The sequence below is a fragment of the Callospermophilus lateralis genome, chromosome 4 (genome assembly GCF_048772815.1).
Source record: "Callospermophilus lateralis isolate mCalLat2 chromosome 4, mCalLat2.hap1, whole genome shotgun sequence".
Classification (NCBI taxonomy): domain Eukaryota; kingdom Metazoa; phylum Chordata; class Mammalia; order Rodentia; family Sciuridae; genus Callospermophilus; species Callospermophilus lateralis.
Genome location: NC_135308.1, coordinates 101,677,930 through 101,705,315, shown reverse-complemented (window position 1 = coordinate 101,705,315; position 27,386 = coordinate 101,677,930). Strand labels below are relative to the sequence as shown.

At 33.4% G+C, this 27,386-nt stretch overlaps 1 protein-coding gene across 1 annotated transcript in view; it reads right to left on the bottom strand.

The window, feature by feature from the left end:
* Cntn1 (contactin 1) overlaps nt 1-27,386 on the bottom strand; it is a 252,914-nt gene that overhangs the window by 135,348 nt on the left and 90,180 nt on the right. The window contains exons 2-4 of the mRNA XM_076852771.1: nt 12,065-12,125; nt 10,545-10,577; nt 1,321-1,453 (exon numbers count right to left, since the gene is read on the bottom strand). Of these exons, the coding sequence (XP_076708886.1) occupies nt 1,321-1,453; nt 10,545-10,577; nt 12,065-12,125 (227 nt within the window). The remainder of the gene's footprint in view (nt 1-1,320; nt 1,454-10,544; nt 10,578-12,064; nt 12,126-27,386) is intronic.

Genomic DNA, 27,386 nt, shown 5'->3' with positions numbered 1-27,386 from the left:
CTTTATTGATTTGTTTTTATGTTTTGTGGTTAAATGCGGACTGTCTTCACAAATAGCATTAAACATCTACCTGGCTGCTCCAGCTACATTCATAAAGGTCAAGGCAACCTGGGTTTCAGTGCAGGGGCAGCTTACAGGAGGGAGGTGGTGATACTGAGGGGCACAGGGCACAGCAAGCAACATAACAAGAAACATAACTCTGCCCTTCTATCTTGTTGACTCCATTCTAGTCTGGAAGTTGATTTGCCAAGGTTGCTTGTAAGAATGTACAGGAAAGAGTGTCACAGAATAAGCATAATTGAAATAGCTTTTAAGATTCTACCAATTTATCTAAATAGATAAATACTAAAAAAATTATAGGCTTCTTTGGAAGTCATAAAACTTGTATTTTCATCCTGGATCTGTGATTTCCTAACTCAAAACCAAGTCAATTTACTTACAGAGGATTTAGCTTCTTTTCCTGTAAAAGAAGGAAAATTGGGTTGGATCTCCTCTACAGTTCCTACTAACTATACTAGTCCATGACCAGGACTATGTGCAATGTGCATAGACTTCCCTTATATATAGCTTAAGGGTAGCAACAAGTCTAGCCCATCAACTATTTTACAACAAATTGTATTTATATTGTACTCCATGCATGAAATTGAAACAATAAAAATAATTTCAAAGGTATGGTGATTTTATGTCTAAATTCATATTTTAAGAATAATTTTGTAATTATAGCCAGTGGCAAGAAAAAATGAGTTCAATTAGAATTAAATGAGGGAAAGGGGATATTTTCTTTGATATTAACTTTTTATAACAATAGAAAGTTATTTTTCTATCCAGGAATAAGAGTCTACTATTAAAATTAGGGTTGTTGAGTGACAACCTTCAATTAAGTTGGTTGATATTAACCCAGTTCAGCCCCTAATTTTCCCATCAATCATCTGCTTTATCTTCATGGAACCATTTCAAGTGAAATTCAAATCCATTAGTATTTAGTTAATTTTTGAATCTTATTATTTGCATCAGACTAGAAACTGCTAGCATTCTTCTCTGAACTACTTAAAGCAGGAAAACCCACTGACACTTTTTTTAAAGCTATTTTTAATAGCATAAATATGTAACTCAGAAAAACTAAAGGGATACATATAAATAGATTGTCTAATAGGTAAGATTATTTAAGAAATTAGTTCTGTCATCTGGAATATAGACTTGAGAGTATTGAAAAAGTAAGGCTTTCTAGAATTATCTATGCAAGCTTTATAAATTTAGTTAATATAGAAATATCTTCCATCATTACAGTTATGACTTTTTCAGGACAATGAGACACATTACTTGTAAACTGGAAAAGGGCTGGCTCGTGCCCTACAGTTTAGTGAAACTTTTCCTTCCAGTGATTCTTCTGGATAAATGGTATTGATTGGTTGCTCCTCAAAAATTGGTCCAAATCCTTTGTCCTCCTCAGAAACTGCAAGAAAAATAAAATTATTTTATATGTCAAGGGAAATCTGGATATATTGAAAAAGGTTATTTTAAAAAATGTCAGAAACACAGTCTCCATTTTAATTCAAAACAAAGATATTACCTCCATGATTCTGATTAAAACATCCAGTTCTGTATTCAAAATTTTCTCCTATCCATCCTTCATCATTTTCCTAAAAGTACACGATGATTTCATGTTTAACTCCTTCCAGTTCCTCATGCCATGCTTTCATGCCCTGGGCCTTTACATATGCTTTGCCTCTTTCTAGAATCACCACTACATTCTTCTGCTAAAAATTTATATGGTCCTTTGTAATCTGATCATGAAGTTAGTTCCTTCAGGAAGCTATCTTCAGTAATGGTACGTAGCATACCCAACGTAATTCTTAAAGGCAACTTTCCGTCCCATTAGATGGTCAGTGCTTGGTGGCTATGTCTTTAATCTCCGTATACCACATAGGTGGCTATGTCTTTAATCTCTGTAAACCAGTTTCCTAGCTTGGTGTGTGTCTGCATGGAATACAGAGGTGCTTTAAAAGCTTGTTACAAGAGAACAAATAAATTTCTAGAAGCTCTAGGTAATTAGTCTCTTTTCTATTCCCTATTTATATATTTACTAAACATGTGACCCTCACTGGTACTCAGCAACATTTAGAACAACTCAGAAACAAATCGCTTGAGTACAAGGTCTGACCAACTGGTTTGAAATTCATCACAACTTCAATATTGTGAAGAAAGTGTTCCCTGCACTCTGTCCTCTCTGGAACGAAAGGTAACAATGCACAGCAGGATGAAGAGAAGGGGCTCACATGTCACCATTGTGGCAGCATTGGCACTGCACAGCTCAAGGCCCTATGGATCTGATCAGTACATACTGATCTGTGTGGCTAGAAAGGGGGAATATTCTTATATAGGGTTACTGAAATGTCTCTTCTAGTTCGAAGCCATAGTTTATTTTCCAGTTTATTTTTTTCAGGGAGTTTAAGGCAAATGCCATGCTGGCTTTTTATCTTCTCTAACATCAACCTTGAAGAGATATGTTCCAACTTACTTTAACATACAGTTTATTTATGTCACTTAATTTTTATCACATACCATATATCCATATGCCATTGGACAAATTATTTAATCTCTCTAAGTCTCAATATCACCTTTATAAAAGAGGAATCATGAAGTCTATCTCATAGGATATTATCACAATTATTTTGAGACATGCATGGAAGATAGTAGTGTACCTACCTGGCATATCATTAGTAATCAATAAATACTTATTATGCAAAAATTGTTATAAACTTACCAAAACTTTCAAATATTAATTCACATTTTTATGTATATCAATTCTCAGAAAAGTCACAAAGCTCCAAAAAGACAGAACCAACTTGTACTCAGTCTTATACTACAGCTGTAGTGCTATTAGTATAGCACTAATGTGGTGTAGTCTTGGAATCTCAATACAAACTCCTTAAGGTAGTTTCCTCTACTAGGAAGCATTAATTTTTCTAAACTAACTCAAAATTTTTCAAAGAGAGTTGCCTCATTTTTAGCTGAAATGCCCAAATTGCCATTCAAGAATTTATAGATCTCAGCCACATTTCATAACCACCATACCATTTCAGATAGCCACTAAATTGCTCAGGGGATCTGGAATTTATCTCCATCAATTAACTTTTCTAGTTGTTGTTTTATGCAAGCTACTTGTACTACATGGCTTCTACATTTATAAAGAAAAGAATAAGGGCAAAAGTCCTTGGGACCCCATGGGCCTACCATGATGATAAATAAGATCATGAATGCAAGGGATTCACAGAAGCCTTCTGCTAATGACTTTGAAAGTGCTGACTCTAGTTCCATATCCTTCTTGAGGTTGAGAAAACCAGGAAAAAAGTGTGTGTGTGTGTGTGTGTGTGTGTGTGTGTGTGTGTATGTATATATATATATATATATATATATATATATATATATATATATATATAAAGCACTTTCTGCTTCACTTCTAATAATTTTACTGATGGTGCCCTCTACTTTCTGGCCTTTCAGAATTTAACAACAGACCAGGGAAAAATGAGAAATGAATCCAAATCCCTGACGACTAGAGACTTTCATTTTGTACCTAGGGTCTAGAGTTTCCAATTTTTGAGAGAAATGACCTTGTGCTTATCTATGATAAAAGTCATGCTATTTTTCTTCCCACGTGGACAATTTCATAATCACTTCCTTGAGTCTCTCCCAATTGCACAGCTTTTCTAACTGGAGCAATTTAGTAATACCTGCTGTTTTGGAGACCCTGCTTTTATTCCCAATGCAAATAATAAAAATGCTCAAAAAGATAAACAGAAAAGTGCCCTTTTATCAGTATATTTAGGTTCTCTTTTTGAGGGCAAAATGATTTCTATTTCCACTTTACCCTTTGATAAAGCAACTTCAGTGTGAATTATTTCAAAAATCCTATTACATATTTAGAAAACTAAAAATAAATATTTTTAGTGAGTAAAAGTTCATAATTATATTTTAAGTAAACTGCATTTAATTAGATATTATTTAATGATGTCATTAAAATTACCAGTAGACAAGATCATCAATTTTTTTTTAATTTTTTTATTTATATATGAGAATGGAATGCATTACAATTCTTATTACCTATATAGAGCACGATTATTCATATCTCTGGTTGTATACATAATATATTCACACCAATTTGGTTCTTCATACCTGTACTTTGGATAATAATGATCAAAGGACTTTAAAAAACAACATACTACAGGAACATCAGCCACATCAATGTTTATAGCAGCACAATTCACAATAGCTAAACTGTGGAACCATCCTAGATGCCCTTCAATAGATGAATGGATTTTAAAAAGTGTGGCATTTATACACAATGGAATATTATTCAGCAATAAAAGAGAATAAAATCATGGCATTTACAAGATCATCAATTTTAAGAAGAAATGGATGTGTGGTGTGGTTTTTGCCTATAATGTACACCTAAGATCACTGACCTGCACTAGAATAGATCTCGAATTTCTGCTACCTACAACAATGCTAGAATAAGGATTTCAGATGGTTGCCTTAGGAACTAGTTTTATGAACTTCAGGTTAGTGTCCTTAGTCCAGTTGATGATCTAGTCTTGGGTACATCAATGAGTTTTAGACACAATGCCAAGAGCATAATCCATGAAAGAAAAAAGTTGGATAGGTTGGATATTATTGAAAATCAAAACTTCAGCTCTGTGAAAGCCACTGTTAAGAGAATCTCAGGTCTTTGGTGTCAGATAATTTTCCTTTTTTTTTTTTTTTGACTTTCTCAAAGTTACATTCTACAAGCAACAAATTGGAGAAACTTTTATCTAACTGAATATCTTATTTAATAATGGGGAATATAGTAGTGATTGCATAAGACTTCATAAAATTTAAACTAGAAAGAAATGGATGTGTGATGAAATTATGCAAGTAATGTAAACAGAAGACCACTGATCTGCAGGAGAGCAAGAAATAGGGATTATGTCTAAAACAGAAGCTAAGATTATTTTTTAAATATACTCCCTTTCTTATTGGATAGATGATCCTAAAGAGAAGCATCAACTTCTCAAGCTAATTAAGGATTTTAACACTTTAAGTCACTTTTTCTTTTGAAGTATTCTTCATGTGGACTCATTGATTTTCTAACATGGGACTGTCATAAGTATCTTTCTTAAATTTTATCAAATATTAAAAAGAAAATAATAATTTATGCATTTTTTGCAGAAAATTTACAAGTGTGAGTAATAGGCAAGTGCTTTTTCTTTGGTGCAATTTTCAGTCTCAAAATTAATGTAATCAGTCAATTGTAGGATCAAAAATATGACTGCTTAATTTCTCACTATGTGGAGATGGTCCTCTATAATCCTGTTATTCCACTTTATTTCTGGAGATTGAAAGTAAAATAAAATTTGTGCTGGAGTTATTTTTATTCACTTCATAACCACACTGAAACAAATTTCAATTCTCATTCTGAAATATGTCACCTCAATCTGTTAGTTATTAAACATAATTTTACATAAGTATGTTGTAAGAAGAGTCTCAGAAAAATCTATTAGAAAAAAAGCAACGACATAAAAAATTGAAGAGAGTCTAATATTGGAATTTTTACAATATTTACAATATCACAATCATTATAGGGTGGGGCACAAGCTCTCTTGAAATACAATAACCTCTCTAAATTAGGGAATATTTAATTTGTCTCAAAGCATACTTCTAAATAGTACAGATACTTGTCTTCACTCCTAACCATTCCCTACTTATAAAAGAATAAAGATGTTTTATGTATAGGGCTTGGCTTTGAAAACTTTGGTGTACAATCTTTTACAGTCATGATTAATAGGTAATCCTGTGATAGTTTATCACAAACAAAAATGCAAACTGTGCAAAAATACAGTTTGAAATTCAGAATGATAACTAGGATCAGGTTAAGAGAAAGTTTAAATGAACTAAATTCTCTTTTGCTTGGCTTTACCTGCTCCAGCAGAGCCTATTACATTTCAATAGGCACTTCTTGGATCAATGTCCATTTCTGAAATATATAGACTTTTTGTGATTTATACAACTGGCTTGGCATCTTCCCACAGCTACCTAAGATCTGCCTTCATCCTCAGATGTAGTATGTGACAGATAATGCACCTTCTTCAAGAAACCAGACTATCTCAGGCTATTCCTAGTCTATTTTTTCTCTTTTTGGGAGGTATTTCAGAAATGGACATTGGTCCAGGAAGTGGCAATTGAGATGTGATAGGCTTTGCTTGGGCAGGTAAAGCCAAGCAAAGGAGAATTTAGTCCACTCAAACTTTCTGTTAACCTGACCCTAGTTGTCAATCTGAATTTCAAACTGTATTTTTACACAGTTTGCATTTTGTTTTTGATAAACTACTGCATTATTACCTATTACTCATGACTCTAAAAGACTGTGTACCAAAGTTTTCAAAAAAAATAAAATACAAAATGGGGCTGGGGATGTAGTTCAGTGGGCGACAGGGTCTCACTTAGTTATTTAGAGCCTCACTTTTCCTGAGGCTAGCTTTGACCTCACAATCCTTCTGTCTCAGCCTCCTGAACTGCTGGGATTACAGGCATGTACCACCGCACTTGGTCTCCTAGTCTATATTGATAGATGGAGCTATGAGTGACCTATCACAAATATAAAATAGTGATAATCACTGTAAAATATCACTCATATAAAAATGTACCAAAAACAATGCTATAATAACCATTGTAAGTCTAATTGAAACAATATCCAGGAAATTTGGGTGCAAATGCTATAAAGACATGGGAAATTCCCTGTCTGACCTCCCTCCAACAAAGACATAAAAAGAATTTTTTAAATATTAGCTTTGTATACGATAGATTTCTATCAAGATGCAAAGTATAAATTATAGATTATTTCACATGCTAATTCTCATGAAATAAATACTACTGTTTTATTTCTTTACACTTTTTGTCACTAAATTATAAAGAAACTTAAAAATGTTTATTTTTATTTTTTGGTTAGTTTTCGATGAAAGTTGGTCCCGAAATAGCTGCAGGTTGGTTTTTGTTTCTTTCTGATAGAAAGGTTAATGCAAATGACAAATGAAAAAGGATCTAAAATAAGCCGTTACTTTCAAATGATATTATTATTATTAGTATGTATGTGTGTGTTAGTCAGTTTTTTGTGACTGTAGCCAAAATTCCTGACAAGAACAACTTAGAGGAGGAAAAGTTTATTTGGGGGTTCATAGTTTTGTAGGTTCAGTCCATGGTCAGTTGAATCCATTGCTCTGGGCCTGAGTGAGCTAGAGCATCATGGCCGAAGGGGGTAGCAGAAGAAAACTGTTCAGCTCATAGAGCCTACAAGCAAAGCGAGGCACCAAAATATAAACCCTGAAGGCATGACCCCAGTGAATCACTGTTTCCAGCCATGCCTCTCTGCCTACACTTATCACCCACTAAATTCATTTAAATTATTAATCCATCAAATGGATTGATGCACTGATTATATTTCAGATCTCATAATGTAACCGTAAGTTTTGGGGGGACATCTCATATCGAAACCATAATTGTGTGTGAGTGTATGTGTGTGTGTGTGCGTGTGTATATGTAAAAGAGAGAGAAAGCAAGCAAGAGAAGGAGAACAGAGATACTGGAGATTGAACCTAGGGTCACTCTACCCAGCCCTTTTTTAAATTGTGAGATAGGGTCTTGCTAAGTTGCCCAGGCTGACCTGGAACTTGCAATCCTTCTGCCTCAGCCTCCCAAGTAGTTGGGATTACACATGTGCATCACCTCGCACATCTCAAATGATTTAAATATCTGCACATTACAAGTTGGCTTTATGCAACTTGATTGTATTCATTCTCTTATTCTCTTGGTTATATTCATTTATTCCACTCAATAGGTTCATTCATCGCATTTTTGCAAAACATAAAAACTTTTTAAAAAAACAATTAAAGACATGAGGAATAATGAAGTTGGTTCTGATAGTTTTATTATATGTCATGAATTTAAATTTTAGCATAGATGAGTTTTGGGTATTAAAAAACATTCTTAAAAATGGGAGCAGTTAGCATTCTTAGTGCCTATCAGCTAGTAGTTAAATTATCTTGGGAACATCTGAACATTTTATAATTCTTTTCTTCAGAGATTCACAATACTTTTTATTAGGGCAATGCTATAGGTTGAATTATATTTCCCCTTCTTCCTCTAAAAATTATATGTCCTAACTCCCGGTTATCCAAATACAATCTTATTTGGAAACAGGGTCTTTACAGAGGGAATCAAGTTTAAATGGGGTCATTAGGTAAAACCTGATTCAATAAGTCCAGTACCCTAATGAAAGAGGAAACCTAGATGCAGAGATGGAGGTTCACCCAGGGAAGATTATGTGAGGAGATGGAGGGGTAACATCTTGTGAAGTTTGAGGCAGACATTGGAATTTTGTTGCCATAAGCAAAGGGCTACCAGAAGCTGGAAGAGACAAGGAAGGAAATGTTCTCTTTAGGTGCCAGAGGGAACATGGCCCTCTGACACCTTGATTATGAGCACCTCCAGGACTTTGAGACAATAAGTTTCTCTTCTTGGTCATCTAATTTGTGGAATATACTTATGACAGCCCTAAAAAAACTAATATATATTATTTTTAGTATATAAGTAGTATAACATTATTTAAAATTAATAATACATGATTAAACTTTAATTTACAGTTTTCCTCAAATTTATTCGACAATAAAGTCCTTTTTAATGAAACTTCTACTCACATTCCACAGAACACTATAGGTATAGTTTTTTTAAATACTCTTAACTTTTATCTGTATTTTGTTCTCTATTTAGATTTAATTCTACTTCTTACATTTAAAATACTTCAAGCTTTTCTTACTTAGCCTCTTTGTCATTAAATATCTTTTTGCTTATTCTAATTTATTATATAAGACAGCAGAATGCATTACAATTCATATTACACATATAGAACACAATTTTTCATATCTCTGGTTGTACACAAAGCAGAGTTACACCATTCCATTCGTGTCTTCACACATGTACTGAGGTTCATGATGTCCATCTCATTCCAACATCTTTCCTACTCCCATGCCCCCTCCTTTCCCCTCCCACCCTTTGTCCTATCTAGTGTTCATCTAATCCTCTAATGTTCCCCTGCCCCCAACCCCATCATGAATCAACATCCTTATATCAGAGATAATATTTGACATTTGTTTTTTTGGGATTAGCTAACTTCACTTAGCATTATATTTTCCAACTCCATCTATTTACCTGAAAATGTCATGATTTTATTCTCTTTTTATGCTGAATAATATTCCATTGTATATATATGCCACATTTTCTTTATGCATTCATCTACTGAAGGGCATCTAGGTTGCTTCCACAGTTTAGCTATTGTGAATTGTGCTGCTATAAACATTGATATGACTGTGTCCCTCTAGTATGCTATTTTTAAGCCCTTTGGTTAGTAGATATATCTTAAATATATCATAATTCTACAAATTATCCTTTTAAAACATTGATCACACTTTTTCTTATAAAACAGTATCTTATTTCCGACTATATGATTAGAGTCTTAAGTCAAGGAACATATCAAACTCATCCTTATACAGCCTACATGTAATGATTACCAATTGACAAGATATGAACAGAAATGGCTTTGATGGAATTTGGACCAAGAATTTCTTGTCCTTTTATACCACACATGGAAGTTCTTTTCCTTCAAACTGGCATGGCATTCTTGATTTGGCATGCAAGTTGTAGCACTGGTTCTGAGATTCTTTCTGATTTTTCAATCTCCTATCATCACATAGTGGCTTTTTTAAGTTACTAGCTTAAATGTGTTCATTAAGCACATATCATGCCAGTCACTATGCTACAAGCTATCACTGCAAAACTTTTTCAGTACTCACAACAATTCTGATTTTTACATGGTGGAAAATTGAGGCTAATGAAAGCAAAAGAATTTATACAAAAAAATTCAGAAGATCAGCTAGTGAGAACTAGGCTGCAAAGTCAGGTTGGTCTTATTCTAGACTCTGAATTTTTTTTCGTAGTATACCATGCTGCCTCTATTTCTGCAAGAACTGTTAAAAAGTCAAAACAGAATCCAAAATAGCAGGATTGTCCTTTGTTCAATACATCTTGAACAATAAATTTTGCAACATCTCTAGGTTCCTAAGTAAACCATATCTTAAGGTTCCAACTTCACCAACTTTCATTTTCTCTCTTGTAGCAATGCAAGCAGTTTTCAAAAATAAGTAAGACAGCTACGATATTTAAAGTATTGCTTCAAATTGTAGTAGCATAGCATTGTCAAAAAGCATGTAGGGAGAGAATACAGGCCACATTGGATATTTCCCATCTGCCACAATCCTATTTGTGATTTAATCACTTTGCCAATTGAACAAGTTGCCTTATTATCTCATAAAAACCATCATAAAAGTTTCCTAAGTTATTAAAATTTAAAAAAAATTGCTTTCAAGTTTAGAGAGGTAATAACACAAAGCAGAAATAAAATGTGATTCAAGTGAGAAAAGCTATTAAAAGGGTTTTCCCTTTCATCAACTTACCTCCATGACCATACCTTCTGTGCCATGTAAACTCTAAAACAAAAAGAAAAAACAATTTTGACCTAAAGCAATTCTTTGAGTTGTAGTTTCAAACATTATTCAAATAACTGAGATGCTAGTTAATGACATTGAAGAATCAGTCTTTCACCTTTAAGGTAGAAGTATCTCTACATCAGTACAGATGTTTTATTCTTATCCTTACATTTATAGTTGCAGTAAAGTTTTAATCAATAAAATTAATATAAATTTTTGGTCCTAACAAGATAATTTTTATTTCACCCATATAAATAAGACTTTGAAATAATAACATTTCCAATTTTTCTGGATTGTATTTATATTACATATGTGTATACATATTATATATGCAATTATTTGTGTGCATGTGTGTATAGTTATTATAGCTATAAAAATACATAGTTATCAATGTCATTAAAATTCTTAAGTAATAATAAAACTCTTTTTTTTGGATTATGGAGTCAGCATAATAAAAATTACCACCCAAAATAAAATACCATTTTTATTTCCTAAAAATATGTTAAGAATAGGATAGAATGTTTCTCAGTTTTATCATTCAAGCAATCAGTAAAGTTGATGTAAAAGGAAGAGACAGCAATGTCTTGAACTTCAGCAACTCAATGAGTCTGTGCTGAGTTAAGGTCATTGAGATGAAGGTATCAGAAAGACTGATTGTTAGAAAATACTACTTTCAGATACAAATATGATGCATCTTTCCTTGAAGGAAATATCTCTGAGTGGTTCATATTTGTCTTCAAATGACAGACCTATAATATTTGTCCTAAAAATTGGAACACTCTCACAACTATTTTGGTATTGTGAATGTGCCTACATACATTGTAAATTATTTTCAACATTATTTACCTATGATTAACTAAAGTAGACAAATATATGTACAATGCAATATTGTGTTGGACCCACTCATAATCACTCTCAAGAAGTGACTATTAATTTACAGAAACTTTATGAATCATTTGTTAAACACATAATTAACATTTATATTATTATTAAATTACAAATAAATAAATTATATTAAAAAAGGGAACACATGTTTAAAATCATTACTTTAAAAATATTTTAACTGCATTTCACTGTTGAATTTATTTAAGTATATCACTATCTGGATGGTGAAAATAATCATTTAATAATGAACTATACATATCATTTCCAAATTAAATGACAATAAGTTGAAACTGACCATCCTGAGAAGATTTACTCTCAGGAATAGACAAATGCTTCATGCCAGGAATCCCTCCCCTCAGATATTCAAATTTTAAACAGTTACCATCACATTACCACATGAGGTAACAAAATCCTATCAATTTTAATTGAAAGCAAAATTTTTTAAAAATAGGGCTAACCCTAACATTAAATTTATTTACTTATATGAACCAGAAGTCAAAAGAAAACATTAATTTTATCTTCATACAAGCAATTTAGTGAAATGCAAAACATATGGATTATGTGGGCATAATTTATGGAAAATATACAAAGGATATTCTTACCTGCTAGACAGGTTGTAAAAGAGATTATCATCAGATGACTGACCAGCAACCACATTTTCATCTTGTGTTTAATAGAAATTCATTCAATTTTCCAAAAAAAGAAAAAGAAAATAAAAAGCTTTAGCTGTTTAGCAGTTGGGTAGTATTAAACACCTGCATGAAGAAAGGGGAAAAGAAATGGAAGTAGGGGAGGGGAAATGTAGGGGCAGGATTAGGAAGAAAGGAAAGAAGGAAAAATATTTATCATTTGGGGCCAACAACATTGTTAATTCTATTTTATTTTGTACTTCTTGCTTGTAGAATAATTTTTAGCTTATTTAAATACATCTGTAGACACTGTTGTAATGAAAAGAGTAGATTCAATATCACGGGGCTGACATCCAGTACCCACCCACCCTGGGCATAAGCAAGTCACTTAACAGGTGTGTGTTCGAGTTTCTTTGAACCACTGAGTATAATAATCCTTTCAACAAATAGTACAATTGTCAACATTCCAATATCTATCATTTTTACTGAAAATTAAATTTAATTGAAGTGCTGATAGGAAGATTCATTTAAAGCTTTGTAAAAACATAGGTATCATACAGGGTGATATGTTAGTACTACCTGTTGGTGGTTTGTGAAGAATTTTTGCGACAGTGCTGATTTTTAATACAAAACATAATTAAGAATGTATTCATTCTTCCTTCTAACTTTCACTTTCATTCATTCATTCAACAATTAGTAAACTACTCAGGTATGTCAGCAAAGATGAATCTAGTTCAACAATCAGATCTCTAAAAGTTAGGGAGACCCCTTTAAAGACAAGGAGACAAACTTACTAATGTAAACTAAGCTATAAAACTATGCAACTGTCTAATTAAACTATCTTGCTCTTACAAATTTTGCAAAAATCAATGAGCATGATTTAATGTCTTCTCAAATTGAAACTCTTGTTGGCTCCTACTGTTGAGATTTCACCCAGGGCCTTGGAATATCTTATGGAAATGAGGGGCCCCACAATTTAAGTTTTGTTAGCTGCATCTGTGACTAAGCATACGGATAAGATGAATCAAGAGAAAGGCAGAGTTTCTTGGTCTGAATAAGTTCCTAGGTCAGTGGCAATAGACTTAGGTACACAAGTCAGTACAATGAGATAATTATTTGGACTTGCATGCTATTAAATTTGAAAAATAATGTTAATCATTTTAATTGAAATCATTGTAAAGTACAGCACTATGAACATGTGCTCAAGTGCAGCAGGCAGGGCATGAAAGTGGAGATGCTGTACTCTAACATTTAAGTCATTCAATTACTTTGTAAACCCATTTATTCCTGAGACTCCTTGAGAACAATACATCCCCAGGCCATTAAGAAAAGACCTCTTCAGTAGGAGCCAACAAGAGTTTCAATTTGAAAAGACATTAAATCATGTTTCAAGTGTTTTAAAATAGAATGACAGAACTCTCATGTCCTAGAAATGAGTAGAAAACATCAGGTAATATACAGCAAGAAATAATTCTAAAAAAATAACTTAACCAGGTAGTATTCAACATAGAAATATACTTGAGTATTATCCAAAAGAGCAAAAACAAAAGTTTACTGATTGCTCATATTTCACTAACATGCTGAAGAGAAATATTGGCTCCAGTTAACTTAGTTATGATGGATTTTGAGAACCTTGATTTTCAAGAATTCTAACACTTTGCAAATGTTTACTGGCAGCACATGAGCCAGGATAAAATAATTTATTACATTCAGTATATTGAAATTATTATTAACTTCTAATTATTAATCTATTTATATAAAAATTTGAATTGGATTCTTAAAGAACCCAATGGAAATGGGTCAAATTTAAGCAGAAAATATTTAGAATATGAATGCAGAAAAAGTACCCCACAGATAATTTTAAATTGTTGATATTAATTTATGACCAATTTATTTCTCTTAGAGAGTCTGAGAAGATATGAACTATACATCTGTATAGACAATATAAAATCTAGAATTTTTATTTTAGTTTTCTTTTACTGAGCAGGACTTACCAGAAAGAAAAATAAATAGTATAAGAAAGTTGAAGAATGAAGAACAAATCTTTTGGGTGCAGGAGAATCAATGAAATGACCTGAGGAAGGGTTAGCTTTTTATTTCAATGAAGCAGGGTATAATTTGTATCTAAATATAGATCTAGAGGAGAATAATTAGAATGTGTGCAGATTGGCTGTGTCTTTCTAAGCTTTCTCAGACACACACAAATGTGTCCTTGAGCATTTTCTTGGTCCTTTGGTTTCTAACTCTTCCCGTTAGGTTATGCACAATAATGAGGACAGCCTCCTTTCATGAAGAGAAAGGTAGAAAACACAAATAGTAACTCGTGTAAAAACTGTTGTCTTTATCAATTAAAAAAAAAAAAAAGTTGACTTGGACAACATATTGCAAAAAGTTACAAATCACAAAGCATGTACACCTTAATGGCACCCAACAGTGATTACTGGGTTTTAAAAGTTCTAATTTATTTACTAATATACTATTTATTATCACTTAAAACTCTAAATGACTCTCACAGATATTCAAATTTAAGAGCAAGGGATCCTGTCGCAGTTTGGGTATTGAGTGAAAAGGAAGTGCCAGTGACCAGAAAGAAAAGGAAATAGAGGTGAAGAATGAAGTTCTAGTCCTCTGAATGTATCCTTGAGAGTTTTCGTTCTGATGGTCTGTGGCAGGGAGATTTACTCATTAATTTTATAGATAGTCTAAAAAAGTGGAGCAAGTCTTAAGAAAGATTGGTTGTGCTCACACAGAGCAAGTGATTTTAGGAAACTGAAAACAAAATACAGACCATTTCTTTTTAGGTCTAGCATGTTATTTAATACTTCCTTCTCATAACAATCACAGTATGGGGGAATTGTGCCATAAATAGTCAAAATAATCCAAGAGAAAGCCAGATAGATTTTGTCTAAATTTTACCCCAATAATTCTTTAGTTTGCAATTTGGGGCAAGTTACTCAAACTACGACTCTCATTTTCCTCACTTCTAAGATATAAAAAAAATGTCTATTTCCTAGGACTGCTATAAGGGTTACATGATAATTTGCATGTGAGATATTTAGTATGGTTTTTTGGTAAATATTAGATCATTATTCTACTAGGCCATACATCTGTCAGGGCAGGGGATATGTTTCTCATTCGTTACTATGGCTCACATATATATAAGCCATATATATGGCCCATTCATTCTTTCATTATGTATATTATATAAATTATATATCATTATATATATACATATATTATATGTATATTATATATATTATATATCATTATTTCATTATATATACACATGAAATTGTGTATATGACTTATATATGTGTGTGTGTATGTGTGTATATATATATACACATTATATATATATATAAAATGAGATAATGAATGGACCATGTCCCTTAGTATATTCCAAAGCTCTTGCCATAAACAAACTGATATTTAATTTTATTTTCCTTAAATAAGGATAAGATGGTGACACTAGGTATCAAGAACTGTCTCTTCTTGAGGCTTTGATCTTAGAGATTATAATGACTTAAAGATATTCTAAGTATCAGTATTCTAAGGCACTCTTAGATATGCAGTTAGGTGAGTGTTGATGGAAAACTGTCTTTCAGTTTGAATATACGCACACTCTAATCAGAATGCAGAGTTGTTTCATTGTTTTGAGCCTCTCGGTCTTAACAATGCTATCTCCTCCTTCAAAATGTTGCCATTTAAATAGGACAGTGAGCCATCACTCCAGCAGCACTTAATTTAGTTCACTTAATAGGTTTCTTGTGGGTTGGGTATAAAAGCATCTTTCACATCTTGTTTACACATGTATTTTCTGTTGGTGATTTGCTCTACCGTGTTACCTGTAGTCCATTCATCCATGACTCCTGATCACATCCCTCAGCAGCACAGTAGAGAAGCTAAGCTCATTCCTGCTAATGTGGAGGAAACTGCCCTTTCTAGTTCTGTCTTGAGGAAGTAGCACTCAGCAAGTCACAGCCCCTCTCTGGCCTCCATGGGCCTGGCAGGGTTGCAGCAAATGAAGGGACAGAGGAAGAAAGCATGCAACTCTAACAAATGTGCCAGTTACATTGCAGATTTCTTCCATCTCCATAACTGAAATAACAGAATGATCAGAAGCCAGCATGCATTCCTGTCCCCAAGGCCATTGTGGGCTGGCCAGTCCCTGAATTTCTTGGCTTTCAGAGAACCCTGTGACTCTTATACTCCCCAATCTGGCATCAGGCTATTGGATATCACAATCCATCAGAGCTCTGTGGGTCTCTAGTGACTGGCTCATCATTGATATATTGGGGCTGTACTAATGTCCAAATGAATTCAGTTTCCTCTTCTCAATAGCACTCTTTACTAAATCTCTTAACTATGTATTAAAACAACAGTGCCTAGTTATGTGGTAAAACAATGCAATAGGAACACTCTCTCTTTTTCATCTCCCCATGCCTGTCTTTCTCTCTCCCTCTCCCTCTTTGCTTTAGATAATTCTAGGGTTCTTGTTGAGAAATGAGCACCATAGCTAGATATGCATTCTGTCTGGATAGACACTGTCTAGCTCTTCTTTATGTTCTTAGGCAAGATAGCTCAAATAAATTATTCAGAACAGCATCAACAACACATAAGCAGGCATTTAGTCACTAACAATTATTTACAAAATATTTAATACTGCTATATAATGAAAATGTGCTCCATCAAGACCAATAAAACAAAAATTTCAGTGCACTGATGGTTTACTTTATCTACATTGAGGGGAAACTAGATTCCAGGAACACTGAGAAAATACTCAGATATATTAGCAAGTAGCCCCATCTCTGTTTTAAAAAGAAAAAAAAAATCTCGACTGTTTTTTTTGTTTTTAATCTTCAACACAACTGATGAAAGGTGATTTTAAAAGGATAATCAGCCTACGTAAAATTTCACCTGGTTCCTCATCCCCATCACTCTGTTTTGATTCTGAAGAACATTTGCTATCAAGTTCTATTTCCAGAAAATGTTTCAAAGAAGGTTGTTAGAGATGAACACAGATTATTCTAGTTGAAAGACACCAATACCTCTTACTCGTCAATTCAAAACTGGGGGACATTTTATTCTCAGAATCAAACTAAAATACTGCCCCTGCTGCTCCATCTCTTAATCTTCCCAGTGTTAGTTGCCCAGTCTGTAAAACTGGACATCCTCCTTCTAACTTAGAGAATTATTGTGAGGATTAAGTAATTTGTATGTGTGCAGATGCACTAGCTTATGACATGTGCTCATAATAGTGAAATAAAGATGAGTAAATGAAAATTTCTGGGAATAAAATGGTTTTTGAATTTTTAAAATACTACTTTTTAAGAAAGGGATAGTATGTATTTAAATGCTAAATTCATTAAATACTTTCATATAAGTATTATATCTCTCCATTAACTTTCAGATTGTTAAATACAACTTAAAAATAGATGACACAACTTTTTTCAGTTGAATAGTGGTATGTTTTAGGATTTCAGCTTTGGCTTCACAGTGACTTCTTTAAACTATCATCAAATTGTTGCTATTTCTGTTTAACCTTTTATTCTGCAAACTCACACATAATGTTTGAACAACTAACTGATATTGTCAAATATATTTAATAAAAAGATCTGAAGAACATTATGCTCTGAGCCAAGGAATACAGGACATGCTCAAGGAAAATCCTCCACTTTCTGAAAATTATTATATAAGTAGTATCCTTTCTTTGTCAAAATAGAATAGTATATTGCTTGACTAGTAGACAAAGCTCTAATGGTTTGCAATGGTCTTCAGATTGCAAGAATTTAGCCCCTGACACAACCTACCATGTGATTGCATGTGAAGGATACCTGAAAAAAGAAGCCATAAAATATATTTGCAAATATTTTAAAAAATATAACATGTGGGAAGTGTGAAATTTAACAAATCATAGGATACTGGGGAGGGAAGGAATCCAGAGGCTCTTTGCAGATATGGATATTAATTTAGTGCTGACAGCACAGCCTGCATGCATTTTGCAGAACTGATGCTTACATCTTTGATAATTGGATTTATGATAAAGTTAATTACTCTTTTATTTTTTAAATGATTTAATGCATCCAGAGGAACTTCAATATAGTGTAATCACATTTATAGTATTTATAGCATGTTTTTCACAATGGTGTCACACAGGACCATCACTGAAGCAGCTGTGTTTATTCACTGGATTTCAGGAAACCATCACTATTACTTGGTAGAATAAATAGAAAGTCCTATGAAGATTTTGTCCCACAATGTAGGAGTGTGTATATGTCATTAGGTACTTCATAAAACTTGAGAAAATGCAGAAAGGCCCTGCTGATTCCAAACTCTCTTACACAGGAAACTGATGTGGTGCCAATATCACACATGCTTAAAATGCTGCAAATCATTAATTGATATATTCTTTCATATGATCCTGTCCCCAACTACCTGAGATTTTTAGAGATGGACAAGTTATAGGGATCATGTGGGTTGCCCAAAGATAAGCAGCTAGTGGCAGAACCAGGATTTGAATCCTATTCCAGATAGTTTTTAATCTCACATTTTTATTGCTTAATTAAAAAAAATATTTAAAATATGTCCTTGCTCTAGATCTCAATTAAGGATATTTTATGTATTAATGATTAACATAGTTATCATGACTATGGGCCAGGGTTCTGCAAAATGTAGTCTAGGGCTACCTGTCTTAACAGCATTGGGGTGCAGTTGTTAATCAGACAACAGTCCTGAGCAATTCATAAAAATAATCAGTTTCTGAGGATAACCCAAGTATCAGCAGTTGGATCAAATTTCCCAAGGAATAGATGGCTCAAGAATTACTGAAGTAAGTACAAAGTAAAGGTTGTAATATTTCCACTACTCCCAGAGACAATCTATAGGTGAATTTGTGCATACAAGTGTGTTCTAAGGCCACACCTTCAGGCAATGCACTTTAAACAATGCTATGTCCATGTAAAAATATACTACAATGAATCACACTTCCATATATATAATTATAATGCACTAATTTAAATAATAATAATGATATTGTTAATAAAGAGCTACCAGTAGAGTAGACCAAGCAGATCAGTGGGAAGGAGGAAGAGAGGAAAAGGGAAGGTACTGAGGAATAAGACTGATCAAATTATGTTCCTATATTAATGTGGTATAATGAATTCCACTACTAAGTATGATTATAATGCACCAACAAAAAATTATAAAAATCTAAATAAAAATCAGAAGATATGAAACATTTAATAGTCTATCTCTATCTCTTAAAATTATGTCTGTATTCTACTTCGGCAGTTAGCCACCTAGACAAAATAGTCTGTCTACATCTGATTAACTTTGCCGTATCGTAATGAAAAAGGTGTTTTGATATGGGGCTTTGAATAATATCTGGAAGGGTTCTAACTTTTCTATGAGACAAGCTCATTGGACTATAATGACCTGACTGTGCTTTTCACTTCTCTTGTTGCTCAACTGCCATTCAAATGGATCTGCGATAACAGGACTACTACAAAGGAATGTGTGCTGTGATACCTTCCATGTGAATCATATCAAAAAAATCCAAAGTTGGATTTAATAAGTCTTTGACAGCAGAAAAAAAAATTCCCATGCCAGCAAGACTGAATGTTCAAACTTCTTTCCCTTTTGCTCTCACAGGGTTGCACAAAAGGACAAGACCTGTGAAGAAACAGTGCCAGATGGAAGAGCCCACTCAATTTACACTGGGAGTTTTTAAGGTCCTCCCAAGCTTTAATATTTCCTCCGTATGGCTTTATTCCTCTGTGGAGATGCCCACATCTAATAAAAAGCCTTCATTGCTGCTGTCATTTCTGCTTCCAGAGGCTCTTCTCTAAGCCATTTGCTCTCATGTTTCTGCAAAGGCTCAAGATGTTAACAGCTGCTCCATACTGCACAGTACCTTTATGTTCTGCACGTAAAAGAGCAGGCACTGATTCTACTCCACCTGTCCAAGGGTACATTGAGTTTCTTAATGCCTTCTGACAAAAGTCCCACACATACAGGAAGAATGAGGCTGATAATCTTTTAACTCCTGAGTGGCTGTTCAGGTTAAGAGATACGTCGAAGAGAATGGTGTGATCATGACAGTCTATTTTGTAAATAAAAGGGAAGAATCACTGAATGTAGCATGTTATATCAGTACATGACCTAAGGAGCCATTTATAGGTAAACCATTAAAGTCCTTATTCCTAGAAATAGCACAAGATAATTTTTTAAAAAATGCACTTCAATTTTTAAAATTCAACAAGCATTTCTTTTTAAACACATATAAGAGGAGTTCAATGAACATTTGTGTAATTTTACCACTTAGACATCCATATTTATTGTATGCTGTTCTAAGACCAGAAAATTTGATTCATTTTCTTTGAAGAATTTACAAAAAAGTAATCGCATAAAGGTAGATGGAATGTATTTTTTTTTTTCTTGCAGAACTGGGGATTGAACACAGGGGTGCTCTACCAAAGAGCTAAATACCCAGCTTTTTAAATTTTTTTTATGTTGAAACAGGGTTTCAGTAAGATACCCAAGCTGGCCTTGAACTTGTGATCCTCAGCCTCCACATAAACCTGGGATTGCAGGTTTATGCCAGTGTACCTAGCTGTTGGATGCTAATTTTTAAATATTCATTCATTTATTACATATGTTTTCAAAGTATCTACCATGTCCAGAAATTATGAAGGAGCAGCATAAGTATCGGTAGATCAGAGATAAATATTCAGCAAGGAAATTTCTAAATATGCTTCCCAACATCAAGAACTCCCTTGTGCATTTTTCTACCTACATTACCTAACATTGTGCTTTATATACTGAGGATACATAATTAATATACATTGAATAAATTTATTGGCTGATGAAAACCAGCAAATCTTTGTTCCATATTTGACAAACAGATCCACATGAACAGAAGGAAGTAGCAACAGTGAAGTCATAAAGTAGAAAAATAAAGGTCACATTCAGAAAACTTTAGAGTTTTGTATGACCAGAGCATACTCTACTGGGATCACTTAAGTTGCAGGAGAAGTGTGGTTAAATTGCAGGAGCATAAAGGCCATGGGTTGAACTTTTGGTTTCTTCCTCTAGTAATGAGTGGCTGGTGAATAGTCCTGAAAGAAAATATTATCCCAATATTTAATCCTAAGCGCTCTGGTTTATGACAGCTCTGGGCTGCATACTCCTTTCAAAGGCTCCATTACTATTACTGGAAAGGACACTGGAGAGACTCCGTAAGTCCTGAATCCTGATGCCCTCAGGGTGTTGAGGTATTGGATTTATATTGACAACACAGTGTTGAGCCCTACAGAGAGCTTGGTCTATTTTTATTCATATTTGTATAAAATTTAATTAAGTAACCAAGAGGACAAGAGTAAATACATGCATACTTTCATATAAAATTACAGAAAAAAAAAGATATGAATCATGCAAAAACTGAAATTTAAAGAACTGGGATTCCACAGCTCCTGATAAATCTTCATTTATTCTCTCTCAATGTACATGTTTTATTATATCAAATCAAAGTTTTAGCAAACAACAAATACTAATTAATTTCCTACTATATGAAAGACTCTTGTATGTCTCAGTTGGTAAAAGAAATAGAGTCAAATTGTCAAACCTTAGAAGCTTAGATTCTAGTTAGGTACAAGCATCGGAAACATCTCTCTAAATATACCTTTTAATCCCTACCACCAAGAGGAAGCAATGTCTATATATTGCTTATTTTAAGGAACATATATCCAGATTTCTGAAGCTTAGTGCACAATATAAATAATATAAAATTAGATTTTACTTTCAGAAAATATAACTGTCTTGTCCTTTGCTGGCTCAAAATTTATCAATGATACATCATTACTTCATAATTCACTCAACAAATATTACTGAACAATTTTTACAGACATTATACTATCCATAGAAATAAAAAGATTTATTTTAAAGTCCTATCTTAGTAGTCAAGACAATCCACTCTATCTTGCAACTTGCAAACCAGGCTGCACTTTAAAAGCATAAGTATTGACTCAATTAATAAACATAACCCAATAATGTCGCTACTAAGATTAACCTCAGCTTAACTATAAGAAAATAAAAGTCTCATATACATTTTAGGACCAAGATCAAAATTCATTCTTACAGGAAATGGTCTTCTTGGACAATCTTCTCCTCAGAGGACTTTTCCCTTGTCTAAAGTCTGGGAGCAACTATTTGGCTTACTCAGTAAAACCTTATTATTATGTACCTGTTTGTTACTGTGGTTTAGATCTGGAATGTACAACAAAAGCTCAGGTGTTAAAAGCTTGGTCCCCGATGCAGCAATGTTCAGAGGTAGGGCTCTTGGGAAGTGATTGTATCATGAGGACTCTGATGTCCTCAGTGGATTAAGCCATGGGTATTCATAATTCAATGGCATTACCAGTGGTAGAAATTGTAGGAGTTGGGACCCAGTTGAAGGGGGTGACTCCTTGGGGGCATGCCCTTAGGGTCTATCTCTAATTTCTGGCTCCTTTCTCTCTCTCTCCATCCTCTCTCTGCTTCCCACTGCCTTGAGGTGAACAGCTTTACTCTGTCCTGTTCCTCTGCCATGTTGTAGTAATGCCTCACTACAGGTCCAGAAATAATGGGGCTGACCAATCATGGACTGAAACATCTGAAATAATGAGTCAAAATAAATGTCTCCTCTTCTAAATTGACTATCTCTGGGATCATGTCCCAGAGGTGAAAAGCTGACTAATAGAGAAAATTCCTATCTGAACTCTTGGAGAATCTGTTGTACTTACTCAGACATACCTTATTTTTTATGTTCTTGCTTATTTTTTAAATGCAAGGCCACTTAAAACTGAATATAGTTATATTTTATTACAAAAATATTTGAAGACAATTTGAGAGGATTAGAAAAACAATATTTTGAAGAAGTAACTTGTTTGCTGAGATTTGATATTTTATGAAGTCTTAATGGCCTATGAAGATAATTAATAAGTAGAAAACAATATCTGACCATAAAACTGGTCAGCAAACTGGACCTATGGTTTTGACATTTTAGATTTTTTTATTATACAGTAGTGAGACTGAGAGACAAGTACAAACTGCAGATATAATTAGTACAGATTTATATGGCTGGATGGCTTTGGGAAAGTTATGCTAGCATTTGGGAAATAGGAAAAATAATGCTTATGAGAATTAGATGAAAAATGTACACAAGACATATTATAGTTTCTCTTTCTTAGCTAGATTGTAAATTACTAAGGAAAAAGAACATGATTTATACAAGTCTTCATATTTCTAATAGGGGTTAAGTACTTTGCATAGTGTATGGATCAATAAGTGTGTGTGTGTGTGTGTGTGTGTGTGTGTATGTGTGTGTGTGTTTAATAAGAGAGATTTAAGGGGTTAGGGTTGTAGCTCAGTGGCAGAGCACTTGCCTTGTACATGTGAGGCACTGGGTTTAATCCTCAGCACCACATAAAAATAAACCAACAAAATAAAGATATTGTGTCCATCTATAACTAAAAAATTTGTAAGTTTTTTAAAAATAAGCAATTTAAGTGTCATCGAAGGTATCTGATAATTAAAATGAAAAACACCTATAAATAGCTATGCACTTGTGTTCATTCAGAGCGCTTGAAACAGAAGAACCATTATATAATACTTAATATTGGTTGAGAGTCAGTCAATAATTTTTTTTTATAATTGGGAGAAAGGCTACAATAGGACTTCTTCTTGAGACCTAATGACTTTTCTAATGCAGTGCAGTTGCCACTATAATTCACAATGTAGATATGCAAAATCAATGATATACTTTGCAATGTGGAAACATTTACAGCAATTTTAGTTATTATAATATATTGAAGAACCCATTATGTACAGTAAATAGGTCTTAGGGTTTCAACTGATCCAAGATATAAAGCCCTTGGCTTCTTCAAAGAAGTTATGGATCAGTAAGAGATAAACACTGAGTGGATGGTGCCTGTGGAGACAGTGGAAATAGGCAGTGAGGGAGGAATTCAGGGAGGAGTCTTTTAGTTTGTCCTTTGTAGTGAAAAATGCTGCTATTTGGCAAAGGAGAGGGAGAATTTTGGTGGGAAAATGAGTTGGCCAAGAAATAACTTTAGAGCATGTTAGATTTCTGTTTCCTGATAGACATCCAAGTAGAGGTACCAAATAAACATTTTGAATAAATGAGAACAAAATTTGGAGGTGAGATAGGAGTTGTAAATAGCCATCACAGGACTATTGAGATGTGACCTGTATAGCAATAATATTTGAAGTGCAGTAGTAGATATTTGTTTTATGCAATGGATAAGTTAAAGGGAGAAAATGATGCAGCAGAAATATAAATCTAAATTTATTTTTTCCCCATCATAACTCTCAAAAACTAACAAAATAAAACAAGGGAGAAAACTGTGACAGCTGCCCCTGTTGGCAGGATCCCTAAGCTCTTTGCTCTCTGCCAGATTATTGAATTGCTCTACAAGTTTGGAGAAATACTTTTGGCCTTTATTCTGCATTTCTTCCTGAAATAAAACAAAATTTTAAAAAATTTTAAAAGGTCTGGGTGGTTTAGAGATCTAAGGAATATCTCCACTATAATTTCAGTTTCCTAGAACAAAGATGTTAAAAACTTAGAGATCATAGAATATAGATATTTCTCCTCTCCTATTTTTGTGTATTAACTTTGACTATATACTCCAAAGTTTGTTATAGCTATTCAAAGACTTTTAATCTTATTCAATAGTGTATCAGTATTGAATTCAATATGTCCAAATTTTTGTCTCTGAATTTTGTGTTATCATTGACATTTTAAGTGAGATTGATTTAGCTTGAAACCTAAATTTTTAACTTGACTATGCATAAGGATATAATGATCTACACAGTAAAGATGAAGAGGAAGTTTTCATATTTAAAAATCAAAGCTTAGGCCAAAAGGCAATAGTTTTTACTCGAATCGTCTAAGGGACCATTCATTCTTCACTTATATTTGAACTATATGTAAAATACTTAAACCAGATGTTCCTTTTTTAATATTTTATGTATTTTATGTAATATGTCAGTAGATAGTTGATGTTTTTAATACAATCTTGTCTTTGTTTATTTATCTGCCCACTGCTTTCATTTGTCTGAGTTGTATTTGTTTTGATTAATATGTCTTGAATTTCTGAGATGGAAGATTGATAATGATTTGTAGTCTGCTGAACTGAACCTTGCTGACTCTCAGCATTCCGTGGAAAGAAAAGGCACCAAGTGTTGCCCTTTATATTTCTTGGAATATACATTATATAATGAATGAGATAGTGGCAAAGTGCCTTACAAGCATGCAAGCTGAAAAGTTCCAAGTTTCACATTGCAAATCTCTGGTTCTTGCAAAAGTAGACTTCTATTTAGGAAGGTATAAAGTAGTTGTTAAATAAATTTTGTCCTGAATCAGATTAGTATTCCTGTTGTTGGGGCTGAGAAAATGATACCCCACAGTGTAAGTATTTATTAATTTTGCAGATTATAGCCCAGCAAACAGGCCATTGAATGATGAATTCACTTTTTAATTCACATTTTTATTTGTTATAAATAAAACAGTATAATTTGATCATTGATCTTCAAGCTTCAGAGTTCCATAACTTACCATAATGCCTATAAAGGTTTTAAATGTTATAAACTCCTGGATGTATAAATTAATGCTTTAAATGTAACTATTTCAGTAACCTAAAAAAATAACAACCTAATAGTTGTGCAGAATACCTGAAGGGATAAATGGATGAGACTGAAAAGTAATGCTATTCTAGTTGCCCTTTTTCTTCTTTTTAATCACATTCAAGCTATACCACCATGTTTTGCTTTAATATGCTTCTATTGTTTAGTTTTAAAGTATTTATAACATTCCACATGCCCCATCTTTGCTTTTTCCTCTCCCTAAATCTAAGTCTAAAATTTAATTAATGCAGGGCAGTGATTCTAAGTATTGTCCTAGTCACTTCTCAGAACCTAGTAAACAATCTCCATCCCAAGAAATTCATTAAAAGAACAGATGGGAAGTAAGAGTTTCCTGACACATCAAGTTGAAATCTTACAGAGAACTACTTGAGAAGGAATTCTCAAAAGTGTTACCATTTTATAGCTCCAGTCAAAATATTTTCAAGGGATTTCAATTGACAGGTCCTGTGGAATACACCTGATGGCACAGACCGATGGGCCCACTGGCAAGATGAGATATGGTGGACAGCAGAGAAACAGAAGCTAGTTCTGTTCTTTGTCCACTGAGGGCTCCTCTTGTGAGTGCTTTTTATAAATGCTGGATCAGGAAGGTGATATCATTGCATCTCTCATACTCTTCAACCTTGTTTTGTTTGGGGAGAGCTGCCGAGCTTGTTTAGATGCTTGCTCTGCTATGTTTAATAAATTGATAAACTACACCCACAGTCACTTTATTAAACCCTGTCAAAACCTTGCTGCCTTCCCTACCAATCAGGAAATTTGATTTGACACAATACTTTCTATCCTTTCTCCTGTTTCAGCAGTGGAAATATGAAAATAATAATTACTGGCAGAAGATAAATCAAAGTCTATTTGTTTGTGTTTTGTTTATTACCACATGTCTTTAAAATCCTAACCTATACTCTAGAACAACAAGCCACATGGTAAGATCACAATCATACCCTAACTTATTCCTGTTTCTCACACACATAGGTGACCAATCTGTAATGATAGACTTGATTGATGTTTCTATTATTGCCTTTAAACACTTGAAATACTGCTTTCTAAAACTCCAATTAATATATTTATGAAGAGTTCTTTTTTTAATATATTGGTTGTTTTTACATAGTTCTATGACAAATAACTGATTTTTGACTGTGGATTATATATACACACTTATAAGGAAACTGATAGTGCTACCACAGTTGATTTCAAAATTTAAAATGTCACTTACAAAGTTAAATTAATCGGGATATAAATAAGATTGCTATTTATTACTATAAATTAGGATTCACGTTTCTGAATTTTTTATGGTCATAAACACTCTTGATAATTGAAAGGAAGCTATATAAAGTCTCTCTAAATAATGCAAATTGACACACAGCATTTGATAGATTAACACCATTGAAAAAGTTCAGGAAAGGTCACCCCAACACAAGATGCTTTGTTGTGTTGATTACTTTGTATTGAGGGCACTTAGGGGAACAGCAAATGCAAGCAGAAGTTTTCTCTGTTCTCCCTTTATATGCCTAAAGATGGGTCCCAAAAAGGAACTCAACTGTCATGAATCACCTCCTGGGAGTATTAGCAATCAGGAAAGAATAACTTAGAT